The sequence below is a fragment of the Silurus meridionalis genome, chromosome 15 (assembly GCF_014805685.1).
Source record: "Silurus meridionalis isolate SWU-2019-XX chromosome 15, ASM1480568v1, whole genome shotgun sequence".
NCBI lineage: Eukaryota > Metazoa > Chordata > Actinopteri > Siluriformes > Siluridae > Silurus > Silurus meridionalis.
Window position 1 is genome coordinate 13,634,624 of NC_060898.1, and position 12,258 is coordinate 13,646,881.

General features: G+C 36.2%; 1 protein-coding gene across 1 annotated transcript; it reads right to left on the bottom strand.

Moving 5' to 3' along the window:
* Positions 1-61: 61 nt before the first annotated feature.
* Positions 62-8,746, bottom strand: dync2i2 (dynein 2 intermediate chain 2). The gene is made up of 9 exons (XM_046868675.1): positions 8,325-8,746; positions 6,681-6,941; positions 6,483-6,592; positions 5,356-5,513; positions 4,991-5,100; positions 4,622-4,789; positions 3,611-3,843; positions 3,376-3,533; positions 62-445 (listed from the first exon to the last, which is right to left on the bottom strand). The coding sequence occupies exons 1-9, from the start codon at positions 8,400-8,402 to the stop codon at positions 213-215; spliced, it is 1,509 nt and encodes a 502-aa protein (XP_046724631.1). The 5' UTR covers positions 8,403-8,746; the 3' UTR covers positions 62-212.
* Positions 8,747-12,258: the final 3,512 nt, after the last annotated feature.

Sequence of the window (12,258 nt, forward strand, 5' to 3'; positions counted from 1 at the left end):
CGTCATGGATGAGAAAAGAAGAAAAATTTATAATGCGTCGCCTTTTAGAACTTCCACAATAATAATTCCAACTGCCATTTTTATTCTAGTAAACAAATATATATGTGACAATTTTCCAGTCACTTTTAGAGTCTGAATCTTCACCTGAATCTCCCACATGATCAGACACCGAAGTCACAAAGTGGAAGGAGACCTCAGTTCTGGACTGTGTGTCACTCAGGTACATCATCTGCGAGTTGTTGCAGGATGGTGCTCTCTCTGGGCCGCTGCTCCGTGAACTCAGCACTCAGTCTCCAGATGTTCACCTTACCGTCTGCGTTCCCCACTGCCAGGAGCTGATGCTGGTTAAACTCCACACACAGAGCACCCTGACCTCCAGTGTCCTGCTCAATGGTGGCAACCGGTCTGAGACTCTTCTGACCCAAATCAAACACCTGCAGCACACCTACAATACAAACACATAAACGTCTGTTACAGGGTGAAACATGATCATGGTACTACTACTAAGTGCACTATATATTAGGGGTATAACGGCACACAGAATTCACGGTTTGGTCCGTACCTCCAGTTTTAAGTAACGGTTGGGTTCAATTTTGATACAGTTTGGGGACGCAAAACGTAAAATTGCATTTGTGATCATGAACAGTGTACATTAAAACAATTTAAAATAAAATGCCTGCTTCGTTAAATAATATTTTATATTATTAAAAATTAAATATATACAAATAAAATAAATCTAACGCATACACATTTTTTATTAGATTGAGGAAATGTAGTAAGTGATTAAATAAGCATAAATTAAATGGATTGAATAAAATTAAACACGTGGAAAAACTAATTAGTGTGTTTTTGAAATGTAATATTACATTTTCCAAAAATCTGATCTACTGTTTTCCTTATTTTAGCATACTTTAACAAATGTTTTCCTTCATTCATTCACTCCCTCGATATGCAGAACTGCCGGGATTTTCTCCTTTTTGGACAATTTCTTGAAGCAAACTGTAAAAAATCCGTACCGCTAGACTGTTGTATAACCGTAAGTGCCGTATGAGTGTGTGTTGAGTCCGGGTTGAACAGATCAGTAACACAGCTGTGTGTGTGTGTGTGTGTGTGTGTGTGTGTGTGTGTGTGTGCGTGAGGTGAGGTTCAGTTCTGTATTCTGTAGGGTGTCAATGATCGTCTTCTGGAAAACTGTCAAGTCAGCAGTCTTCCTCCATGATTGTGTAGCCTGAGCCAGACTGAGACACGAGTTAAAGGCTCAGGAAAGCTTTGTAGGTGTTTGTATTAATCAGCGGATGAGTGTGACACCACCAGTCTCCAATAATAAACTTTTTCACAATATTCAAATTTTCTGATATACTAATTTTGGGTTTTCATTAGCTGTAAGCCATAATCATCAAAATGAAAGGAAATAAACACTTGAAATGTATCAGCCTGTGTGTGAGGAATCTATATAATATACAAGTTTCACTTTTTGTATTGAATTACTAAAATAAATTATAAAAAAATATATAAATAATATGATTTAATATGATCATACAGATGGCAAGGTGTGAATAAACATCTTGTAGGAGATTTAATTTAGTTTAACAATATGGTTTCCATCCTTATTATTCAGTATCTCATTAAATCGATTCAGCACTTTGAATTACATTTTTAATATCGTGTGTGGGCAGTGGTGCAAACTACCTGCTGAAGCCACAAGAAGTCAGAAACGAGATCATGTATTGCGTTTGCAGGATATATAATTTACCACACTTTTAATTAGAGTAATAGCAATGTTTTAGTTAATAGGGTGGACTCTTCTGTAAGATGACAGCTTGAAGGATAAGCTGATATTGGTCCACTGACACTGGTTATGCTGGAATTCACATTATTAACCATTAATAACTTTGATCAGAATTGATATAAGTAGTGTATTAGAGTAAGATGCATCTCTGTACAGAAAATACTTTTCATATTTAATATTGGCCTCATTCCATTTTTTAATTTTTTTTTATTTACATCCCAAAATAATAATTTAATTTTGGGATCATCAGACTTAATCCTGTTTCCTGTTGAGATAAAGGTCAGAATCTCTCACTAAAACAACACCCTGTTTTCTTGTGTGGTATTTTAATATGAAATACTTGGATACACAACACGACCAGATGAACTATTTAAAAAAAAAAAAAAAAAGGTAATTAATTGCCACTTCAAAAACGTTTGCAGAATTGTGTTGTTTGATATTGATATAATTCTACTTTGTAGCTTGAAAAAGAATGATCCATTTTTCCAACATGTACCTTATGATTTAAGTATAAAGGCACTCTCTGAGGTACAGTTGCTTACATTTTGGCCCGAACAAGGCTGGTTGAACTGCATTTGGCGAGGTTTGAGCTGCAGTTTCGAAGCGACAATGCTGTAAGATGTTTGTATATGTATATATACACGTAAGCTTTTTATCTCTATGGTGTGTGCCCAGGTTTGACTGAAGGGCTAGAGGACATATCACTTCACACACGTAGGGTGTGTACATGAGAAAAAATGTCAATATGAATGTGTACCGTTACACTCCTACTGTATGGACAAAAGTTTGTGGACACCTGACCATTATATTTATATGTGCTTCCTGAACATCCAATTTCACATTTGGTCCCTATTTGATCTTATAATAACCTCCACTCTTCTGGGAAGTGATTTGTGTTCATGTCTGGTGTTACTAAAGTCAGTTTCTGTCCTTTTGCCGCTGTTTAATATTTAATATTGCTGAATTTCATTGTACAAACTGTCTGACATCTGTACAGATGACAAATGAAACTTGAAACTACTGATGTAGGTTGAGGAGGCCTGGGATGCGGTTAGCGTTCCAATCCATCTCTGAGGTGTTTAATAGGGTTGAGATCAGAGCTCTATAGCAGGACACTCAAGATTTTCCACTCTGTAAAGCATGTCTTCATGGAGCCGGCTTTGTGCACAGGTGCACCATCATGCTGAAACAATTGTGTGTCTCCTAGTTCAAGTGAAGGGAAAATAAAATGCTACAGCATCCAAAGACATCCTGTACAATTGTGTGCCTCCAACTCTGTGGTAACAACAACTTGGGGAAGAACCACATATGGCTGGAAAAGTCAGGTGTCCTAATACTTTTGTTCATTTAATCTGTCTAGATTTATATAGCAGACTATATAGACATACTATAAGATTTCGAATAAGACTTTCCTACATGAGGAGAGGGGAGTTGGTGTATTGCTGTTTCCGTGCATCATTACATGTGTGGTCAGTTTTTTGCACAGTAACTTCAAAGTTGAGAAACTGTGTCATGGCTACTGTAAAGAAACCACCTGGAAGAATACAGTGTATAGAGGTGGTCCTGCAGGCACCACTTTCACCCACCTTCCCCAGTGACTGCAACGAAAACTAGCGGCCGAACAGGTGACCACCGAACTCCGAACACGTATGAGTCAGAAACGCGCAGGGACAGCAGAGGACCAGGCTGCAGGACACTGTGGACATGTGCCAAGCCGTCCGTCCCCACACTCACAAACAGGTTCCTAAAGAAAGCATGTAAAATGTGATGAGTGTGTTTATCTAACGGGGTTTTATAATGTCGTTATTCACTTGAATTCACCTGTGAAAGGGAGAGAAGTGAAGCGACTGGACGGGCCCGGCTCGTGGTGTGAAACAGAACTGTGCAGGAGCATGTAGTGTCACGCTCTCACCATTAGGTGGCACCGCTGCTACTGTCTGACTGCTGAAGGAACACTTAAGCACCAGACCTCCCTCAGTGCCCACTAGGAACATGTCTGTGTCCCAGGGTGAAAGCGCAAGCGAACTCACACCGACAGCTGTGTCACCTCTCACCTGCCATCAGGAGAACGAGGATTAGTGCAAAAAGGTTCATTTCCCAAATGTATTAAATATGAATGGTTAGTAAAATCTTTTTTTTTTTTTTTGGAGAAAATAGCTAAAGAAAATGGGGCGGCTCAGCAACAGAAATGATTTTAGTTCTGCTACCTAGCAAAATAATACTAATAAAATCTTAATTTGCTTATTTTAAAAAACCTTACTAGTAATCTTTTAATTTTTACAGTACATCTGATGATTCAGTTGATAATTTTCACAATATGCCAAAGTACTATGGTTTCACAGTATCTTAGAAGTAATCACCCATTTAAAATTCACAATCTATTGATGAAAATTAAAGAAATAAATCTTTCTATGAACATCGCTTTAAAAATAAAACAAAGACAGAAACAACCAAACAAAATTATTGTTAGATTTTTTGAAAACAAACTTCCCACACAAGCTCTTTTAATAACAATTGCATGTGAAACATTTAAAGCAGCAGCAGAGGGCGCAATGCTCCCTATAAGATAAGATAACCATCGTGTTTTTCCTATCAGTACTGTTTAACTAGCACACGTTTCATTATTATTAATGCTATTCAATATAGATTGCATTATATCATTATATCATTAACATGCACAGTTATTGTACATTTTCCTATTCAAAGAAATACAAGGCTGCATGTTCATTGTCTACCCACAAACTAAACTGCTTTTTACCCATACAGATAAAAAAACAAACATCTCGTCCATTTAAAAAAAACAGTGTGAGGGTTTTTCTAGGACACATTTACCTTGCTGGCTGATCGACTCACAGGGAGTTGCTTCCTGACGAGAGCAAATCCAGCAGTTAGTGTCAGTTTACCTTCTGCTCCGTCTACACTCCAGCGCAGGACTCGACCTCCTGAACATGCACTTACAACTGCCATGTCTCCTCGACGAAGCCCTGGGACCCACTTCACCTACAGACACACACACACACACACACACACACAACATGTACTTTTGTAATTTGTATTTTCAAGTCATTCAAATCATTGCGTAATACACTTTCTTTACAAATGCAATAACTACAATCACTTAAAAACTGCTGTAACTCTGAAAGACGTTTAAAACATTTTTTATAATCCTAAAAAACAGATTAAAGGTGAAGAGACAGTTACCTCATATACTGGCTCTTTGTGTGTATCTAAACACATCCCTGTTTGAGCCAAAACGGGATCCTGAGCACGACTCGTGTCCCACACCATCACTTCTCCACTGTACAGCCCTCCTGCAAAGTTATCACGAATGGGACGAGACTTATTATCCATAAATTCTTTAAAATGAACTAATCAAATTCAGTTGCGTGTGCAATTGTCATCAATTAAATAATTTTAACAAACCAAAACTAAAGACCAGCGGGTTCTGTAAACCTTCTTCTCGGTTTAAACTGACTGCATGGTTCATGTCTCACTTGTGCAGTCCACAAATTGGTGATGCTAATCAGTCTATAATAAAGACCTGCAAAGAAGTAAAAGGATTTTACCGGCAATCAGAGACGGCCGCAGTGGATGAAAGGACACGCACATGACGGGTTTTGCCGTCTCTATGACTATGTCCGGCTGTTTCGGGTTCACTCTGCTACGATCCAGATTCCATGTGCACACGTACGACTTCTCAGTGCTCCAGTCGCCATCATCTACACTAAAATAGCACAAAGAGTGAAATTTCATTGGCTTTGAATCTAAGCAGAGTTTCATCACAAATATTATTACATTTTCAAAAAGATGTAACATGAACTCTACCTATATTTAAAAATCGCAGCATATTCACTGTTTACTATATAAACAGAGTTCCAAAAGTTACCAATACTTATATATATATATATATATATATATATATATATATAATAATGCACTCTGAAAGCTATATGCACCATTTTGAAACTATTGTTTGTTTTTCTCAAGACAGAAATATTACAGGTGTAGGAAGGTCACTTCAATCCACTCTTAATAAGGCATGGTTTCTTTGATCATTTTGATTGAATTATTATCAGACCACATGTTAATAATACACAAATTTTACAAAAGTATTGGGACGCTTGACCTTTCCTGCCATTTGTGGTTCTTCTCCAAACTGTTACCACAAAGCTGAAGACACACAATTGTTTATGATGTGTCTGGACGTGGTGTAATTAAATTCCCAAGTTCACTTGAACTTGGAACCCCAAGCATGTTCCAGCATGGCAAAACGAGCTCCTCGAAGAAATTTTACATGGTTTGTAGAGGAAGATCTTAAGATCTTGAATTGGAACAATGACTGCACCCCAGGTCTCCTCACCTACATCAGTAGCTGACTTTACGAACACCCTTGTGGCTGATGAACACAAATCACACTCTAAGCACACTCCAAAATCTAGTGGAACATCTTTCCAGAATAGTGGAGGGAATCATGAAAGCAAATTGGGACTAAATGTTGAATGCGATACTCAAAAGCACATACCATACATATGCCCAGGTGTCTGCAAACCTTTGTTATATCTCTGCTCTAACCTACTCACCTACTAAACCTGTTAAAGATTCAGAAATACACCCATAAGTATGGCTGATTCCCTTAACACCTGGTGCCATTGTTTATTTTTATATATATTAAGGATCGTAATAGGTGGCATACCGTCCAAAAGCACACGCTATAACAGACCCAGTGCAGTTCCAGGACACACTGGTGACCTGAAGCCCTCTGTCCTGAGCCTCACTGTACCCAAGACTGAATAAACATGACACCTGGACAGGAAACAAATGTTTATTAGTTAAGCACACTGAACATCACACATATGGATGTCTGAGCTTCTCTTGCATATCTGATCCTTACTGTCTCATGCTGATCAGTCCAGTTCACTTCATATTCATCAAAAGCATGGCTCTTTGAGTTCTTCACCAGCTCCTGGATGACCAGGTCCTCCACACGGTGCAGGAAATCCCTCAGCCCAGGCTGCTCAGCTGACAGGTCCGATTGGTGGGTGAGCTGATCAGCGAGGTCCTCTGGAGGATCAGTCTGTGTGCTGTTGCATGACACACTTCTGACCTGTGTCTCAGTCTCAGCTGTGTGAACAGGCATGGTCTGACATGTTTTCTGAAATCGGAAGCCGCAATGTACACAGTTATGTCGTACATTCACAATAAGTATTCACACATCTGACAGGGCATCTAGGACTCAACACTTTAATCCTTCACTTCATGTGTGGACCTTTCTTCTTAGTGATATCAAATATAATTTCACTCCCTCTGTAATTCATATACTGGAACTGAGAGCTCAATTCTTTTTTTTTCCTTTTCTATACACTGCAGACATTTGGGTTTGAGATCAAAAGATGGAAAAAGATTTTAGCTTTTAATTCCTCGTATTTAACAACTACATGTGTTAAACAACAAGAGTAAGGGATTACATGAGCAAAAGTATTGGAACAGCTAGACTTAAAGGAAATCGATTGCCTTTGGAGGTTGTTGGTGTCATTGACTGTTGTTTTGGTGTATTTTTTCTGCTGTTCAGTGTCTGGTTTTCAGTACATATGCATTTCTTTTCTTCTAAAATACAAAATTGTTTCACTACAAATGTAGTCTTCACAGCTGAAACCGAGAGCCAATGGTAGATTTTCAGAGCTATTTCTGTTTAAACAATCAGTCTAACAGGATACACATGGGTAACAAGAAATGTGGCAATCACATTCACATTTTTGATCACTTGTAAACTGGCTGTGTCAAAAACAGGTTAAAAAGCTTACATTCTGATCTTAAGCCCAAATTTCTCCAACGTATAGCGATTCGAATAAAACCAGCCTGGATGTTCTTCTACTTACAGAAAATATTTTTACTGATGACTGATTAATGTGTGTCCTGCTTCAGTGCTTCAGAGCAAATTACAGTTTAAATATCAAATTAAATCAAATCAAATCTTATTTGTCACATGCACATGCATACAGGGTACATGCAGTGAAATGCATGAGGGAATAGGATGGGGAGAAAAATAATACAAAGAAAAAAAAAAAGTATAAAAACTATATAAAATAAAATATAAGAATATATAAAGATAGATATATGTATATGAAAGAAAAGGATTTATATACAAAAAATGCTTATGGCAGTAAACAGTGAAACATATACATTTTGATATATATATATATATATATATATATATATATATATATATATATATATATATTATTATTATTATTATTAATTATTATTATTATTATTTTTGCTGATGGCAGTGATATTTGTGCATGTTTTCAGCATTACAATGCCCCTGATACAAATCTTAGACATCTTATAGGAAATATTTTCACTGATGACTGATACACACCCTGCTGTAGTGCTTCACAGTTGATATACCTGCATGATGGCTTTACTGTGGAAAAGGTTCTCATACATTTTGAATGTTTGTAAGACATGTTGTTTGTTTTCTTTATATTTCCATTAAGTACCTGAATAAACGAGTAAACCTGTGAACTTTACATACCGAGTCATGAGTCTGTCGTTGGCATTTTTTCCAAGTAGACGGAAACCCAACAATATCAAGAGCTTCATCTGTGAACATTTTTACCAAATTAATAAATAGTATTAAACACCTTTAAACTATCAGGATTCTAAAGACGCGCTTACACACACACACACACACAGCTAGAGACAATGCTAGGTAGGTATGCACTAATGCACTAATGCTAGCTGGTGGAAATATCTCGCTGTCCCATAAGCTATCTGGCTAACTAGCAAGAAAAAATATCAGGCTTTTTCCATGTTAAATAATTGCATAGCGGCGAATAAAACGTATTTGCTATATAAGTGTTATGCTAATACAGCTAGCTGACATGCTAATTCATTTCAGCGCTATTCAGTGGGTCACCGGTTACCCCGGGAAACTACTGACGCGTCGTTCACAAAAGAGTCGATTCTCTAAACCGACTCACATGTATGAAGAACCGAAATGCTTGTACAATTGAGAAAGCAAATCCAAAAAGCCCTTACTGTTTTTAAATAACCATCCCATTTAAATAAAAAACTATGTTGACAATGTAAACACAATTTATGCTCAAATATGCCGTTTCCATTAAACCTTTGTGGGAACTGAATGAGTCGATTCTTGTATGTCAGCTCTGGAAACCCAAACGGAGCGGCTGTGTCTCAAATCGAGGATGTCTTACTCACATAAGTGCACTACTAAGGATTTAAACCAAAGAAACGCTAAAGAAACGCCCAACGCATTAATATGTATACTTTAATCCACACAATATTAACTTTCTCATGCACACCTAAATTATTAAAAAAGTTTAAAAAAAAAACTAAATAAATAAAAAAAACTGTCAATAATAAATAACTAATGATAACCTTTACTTAGTAGAATACCTAAAATATTGGAAATAAAATATTTGTAGCATTTTATATGCTATAAGATCTCTTTATAGTCAACACAACACAGAAAAACTTTCTCTCAAAACTCAATTGTTTTTTTCTCGCTTTCTCCCCAACATACAACCTGGTTGTTTGGAAAGAAACCAAAGTAACAAACCAAAAAATATCATCCCACCAGCTCTGCTATTACAAAAAAATATCATCCCACCAGCTGTAGAGCTAAACAAAAGTGTTCAGATTCCACCTGCCCTGTAGCTGCATTGTTTAGGAAGTCTAGCAAAATGTGCATTTATGATTGTGGATAAAATGTAAGTATGAACAGCCTCAAGCACCATTAGGGGAAATAGATGAAGCTGAAGATCTGAGGTCTAAAGTTTAGTCTAATAACTGGGCATGAAATATGTAATAAGTGGCCTGAATTTAGGAAAATATGTTGCATGGAAAAAATTTACAGTATATCTGATTATATGATCATTGATTAATTACATTTTATTCCTATAGCATATTTAACATTTAATGCAGCATGACAGAGGCAAGGAAAAACTCCCTGAGATGATATATAAAAGAAACCTTAGAGAAATTGAGAGATATTTTGTTTAATATTGTGCTTAGTTCCAAATTAAATGAAAAAAATTAAAAACAAATGCATGTCCATTCATTATAGTTTTATCAATGGGGAGGTTATTAAGTGTTTGCTTATGGGACACTTTAAATGCAAAAACTGTTTATGGCAACTGAAAATCCTAAGCCACTGTAGCAGACTGGGTATATTAACTACAGTCCGAATCCATTTTAATAGTTCTGAAGTATTAAATGTGTTAATTAACTTTATAAATCTTCAGACTGTTTAAATGGAACCATTTACAGAAGCAGCATGTGGTCTCCAATTGTGAAGAACTCCAAAGGTAGGGTGTCAGAATGAATCAAGCAGGTTCAGAAAGAAGAAAGGAGGAACATCACTGGGACCTCAGTATGTTTAACTCAACAAAATGGGGCAACAGGGAGAGAGAGAGAGAGAGAGAGAGAGAGAGAGAGAGAGATTAAGGATACAGGATTTAACAGTTCACCAAAACACACTATAACTATGATGCCTCCAGATCTGCTCCTTTACCTAAGAGAAAACCTACTCACCAAAGGCTTGACTAAACAAATATGTTTTCAAACTAGTCTTAAACACTGAGTCTTAGTCCCAAACACTAATCAGAAAGCTGTTCTATATCTGTGGGGCTTTTTAAGAGAAATCTCTGCCCCTGTTGTAGTCTTCACTATTTAAGATACCAAAAAATACCCTGCACATTTTGATAGAAGTAGACATGGCATATCATAATTGACCAAAATTTCGCTCAGGGTCCGTTGTGTAAAACCATTCAGTGCTTTATATATCAGCAGCAGTATTTTATAATCAAAGTGTGATTTGATAAAAAAACATAGAATGTTTTTAAACTTTACAAACTGCACCGTTAACCCATTTTTATCTGAAAAGACATGCATATTTAAACAGATAAAAATCATCAAAAACACTGACAAAAGACTGGCAATTTAATCAAATATTTATTCAGTTTATTCAAATATTGAACAGGATACAATATGTATAGAGTGATAAGTGATCACTGTGACTCATGTCAAACATTCCAACATGCTCAGAAATGGTGTGTGCTGATGATGATGATGGCATGCAGTTAAATCAATGTAAACACTCTTTACTACAAGTGCTAAACCCTACGTGTGTGAAGTGATATGTCCTCTAGCCCTTCAGTCAAACCTGGGCACACACCATAGAGATAAAAAGCTTACGTGTATATATACATATACAAACATCTTACAGCATTGTCGCTTCGAAACTGCAGCTCAAACCTCGCCAAATGCAGTTCAACCAGCCTTGTTCGGGCCAAAATGTAAGCAACTGTACCTCAGAGAGTGCCTTTATACTTAAATCATAAGGTACATGTTGGAAAAATGGATCATTCTTTTTCAAGCTACAAAGTAGAATTATATCAATATCAAACAACACAATTCTGCAAACGTTTTTGAAGTGGCAATTAATTACCTTTTTTTTTTTTTTTTTTTTTTTTAAATAGTTCATCTGGTTGTGTTGTGTATCCAAGTATTTCATATTAAAATACCACACAAGAAAACAGGGTGTTGTTTTAGTGAGAGATTCTGACCTTTATCTCAACAGGAAACAGGATTAAGTCTGATGATCCCAAAATTAAATTATTATTTTGGGATGTAAATAAAAAAAAATAAAAAAATGGAATGAGGCCAATATTAAATATGAAAAGTATTTTCTGTACAGAGAGATGCATCTTACTCTAATACACTACTTATATCAATTCTGATCAAAGTTATTAATGGTTAATAATGTGAATTCCAGCATAACCAGTGTCAGTGGACCAATATCAGCTTATCCTTCAAGCTGTCATCTTACAGAAGAGTCCACCCTATTAACTAAAACATTGCTATTACTCTAATTAAAAGTGTGGTAAATTATATATCCTGCAAACGCAATACATGATCTCGTTTCTGACTTCTTGTGGCTTCAGCAGGTAGTTTGCACCACTGCCCACACACGATATTAAAAATGTAATTCAAAGTGCTGAATCGATTTAATGAGATACTGAATAATAAGGATGGAAACCATATTGTTAAACTAAATTAAATCTCCTACAAGATGTTTATTCACACCTTGCCATCTGTATGATCATATTAAATCATATTATTTATATATTTTTTTTCAAATTTCTTTTGGAAATGTATTTATTTGCTACCAGGTTTAACAGCGAAAAAATTAATCACTGATTGTATTTTAAAGGCAGGTGCTTGTGTATAAAGGCAGCTGTCTAGATGCGGTTGAAAAACCCTGTCCCGGATGATTATATGTAAAATAAATCTGATTTCAATCATCTCAATTGGAAGCCCAGAAAGCCAACTGAATTAACTGAACTCAAAATGTGAACAAAAGTAAATACTGATGTAACTTTTATATATAGTATTGACTGTAAAAGACTGTAGATAGGACATTACTCATAATCTTACACTTAGTA

What these genes read in the sequence shown, in the direction of transcription:
- dync2i2 (XM_046868675.1), bottom strand. Translation starts at nt 8,402, where the DNA reads ATGTTCACAGATGAAGCTCTTGATATTGTTGGGTTTCCGTCTACTTGG. An exon ending in AACGACAGACTCATGACTCG is followed by an intron (nt 6,942 to 8,324) that starts GTATGTAAAGTT and finishes TTCCGATTTCAG; the next exon opens with AAAACATGTCAGACCATGCC. An exon ending in GGACTGATCAGCATGAGACA is followed by an intron (nt 6,593 to 6,680) that starts GTAAGGATCAGA and finishes TTTCCTGTCCAG; the next exon opens with GTGTCATGTTTATTCAGTCT.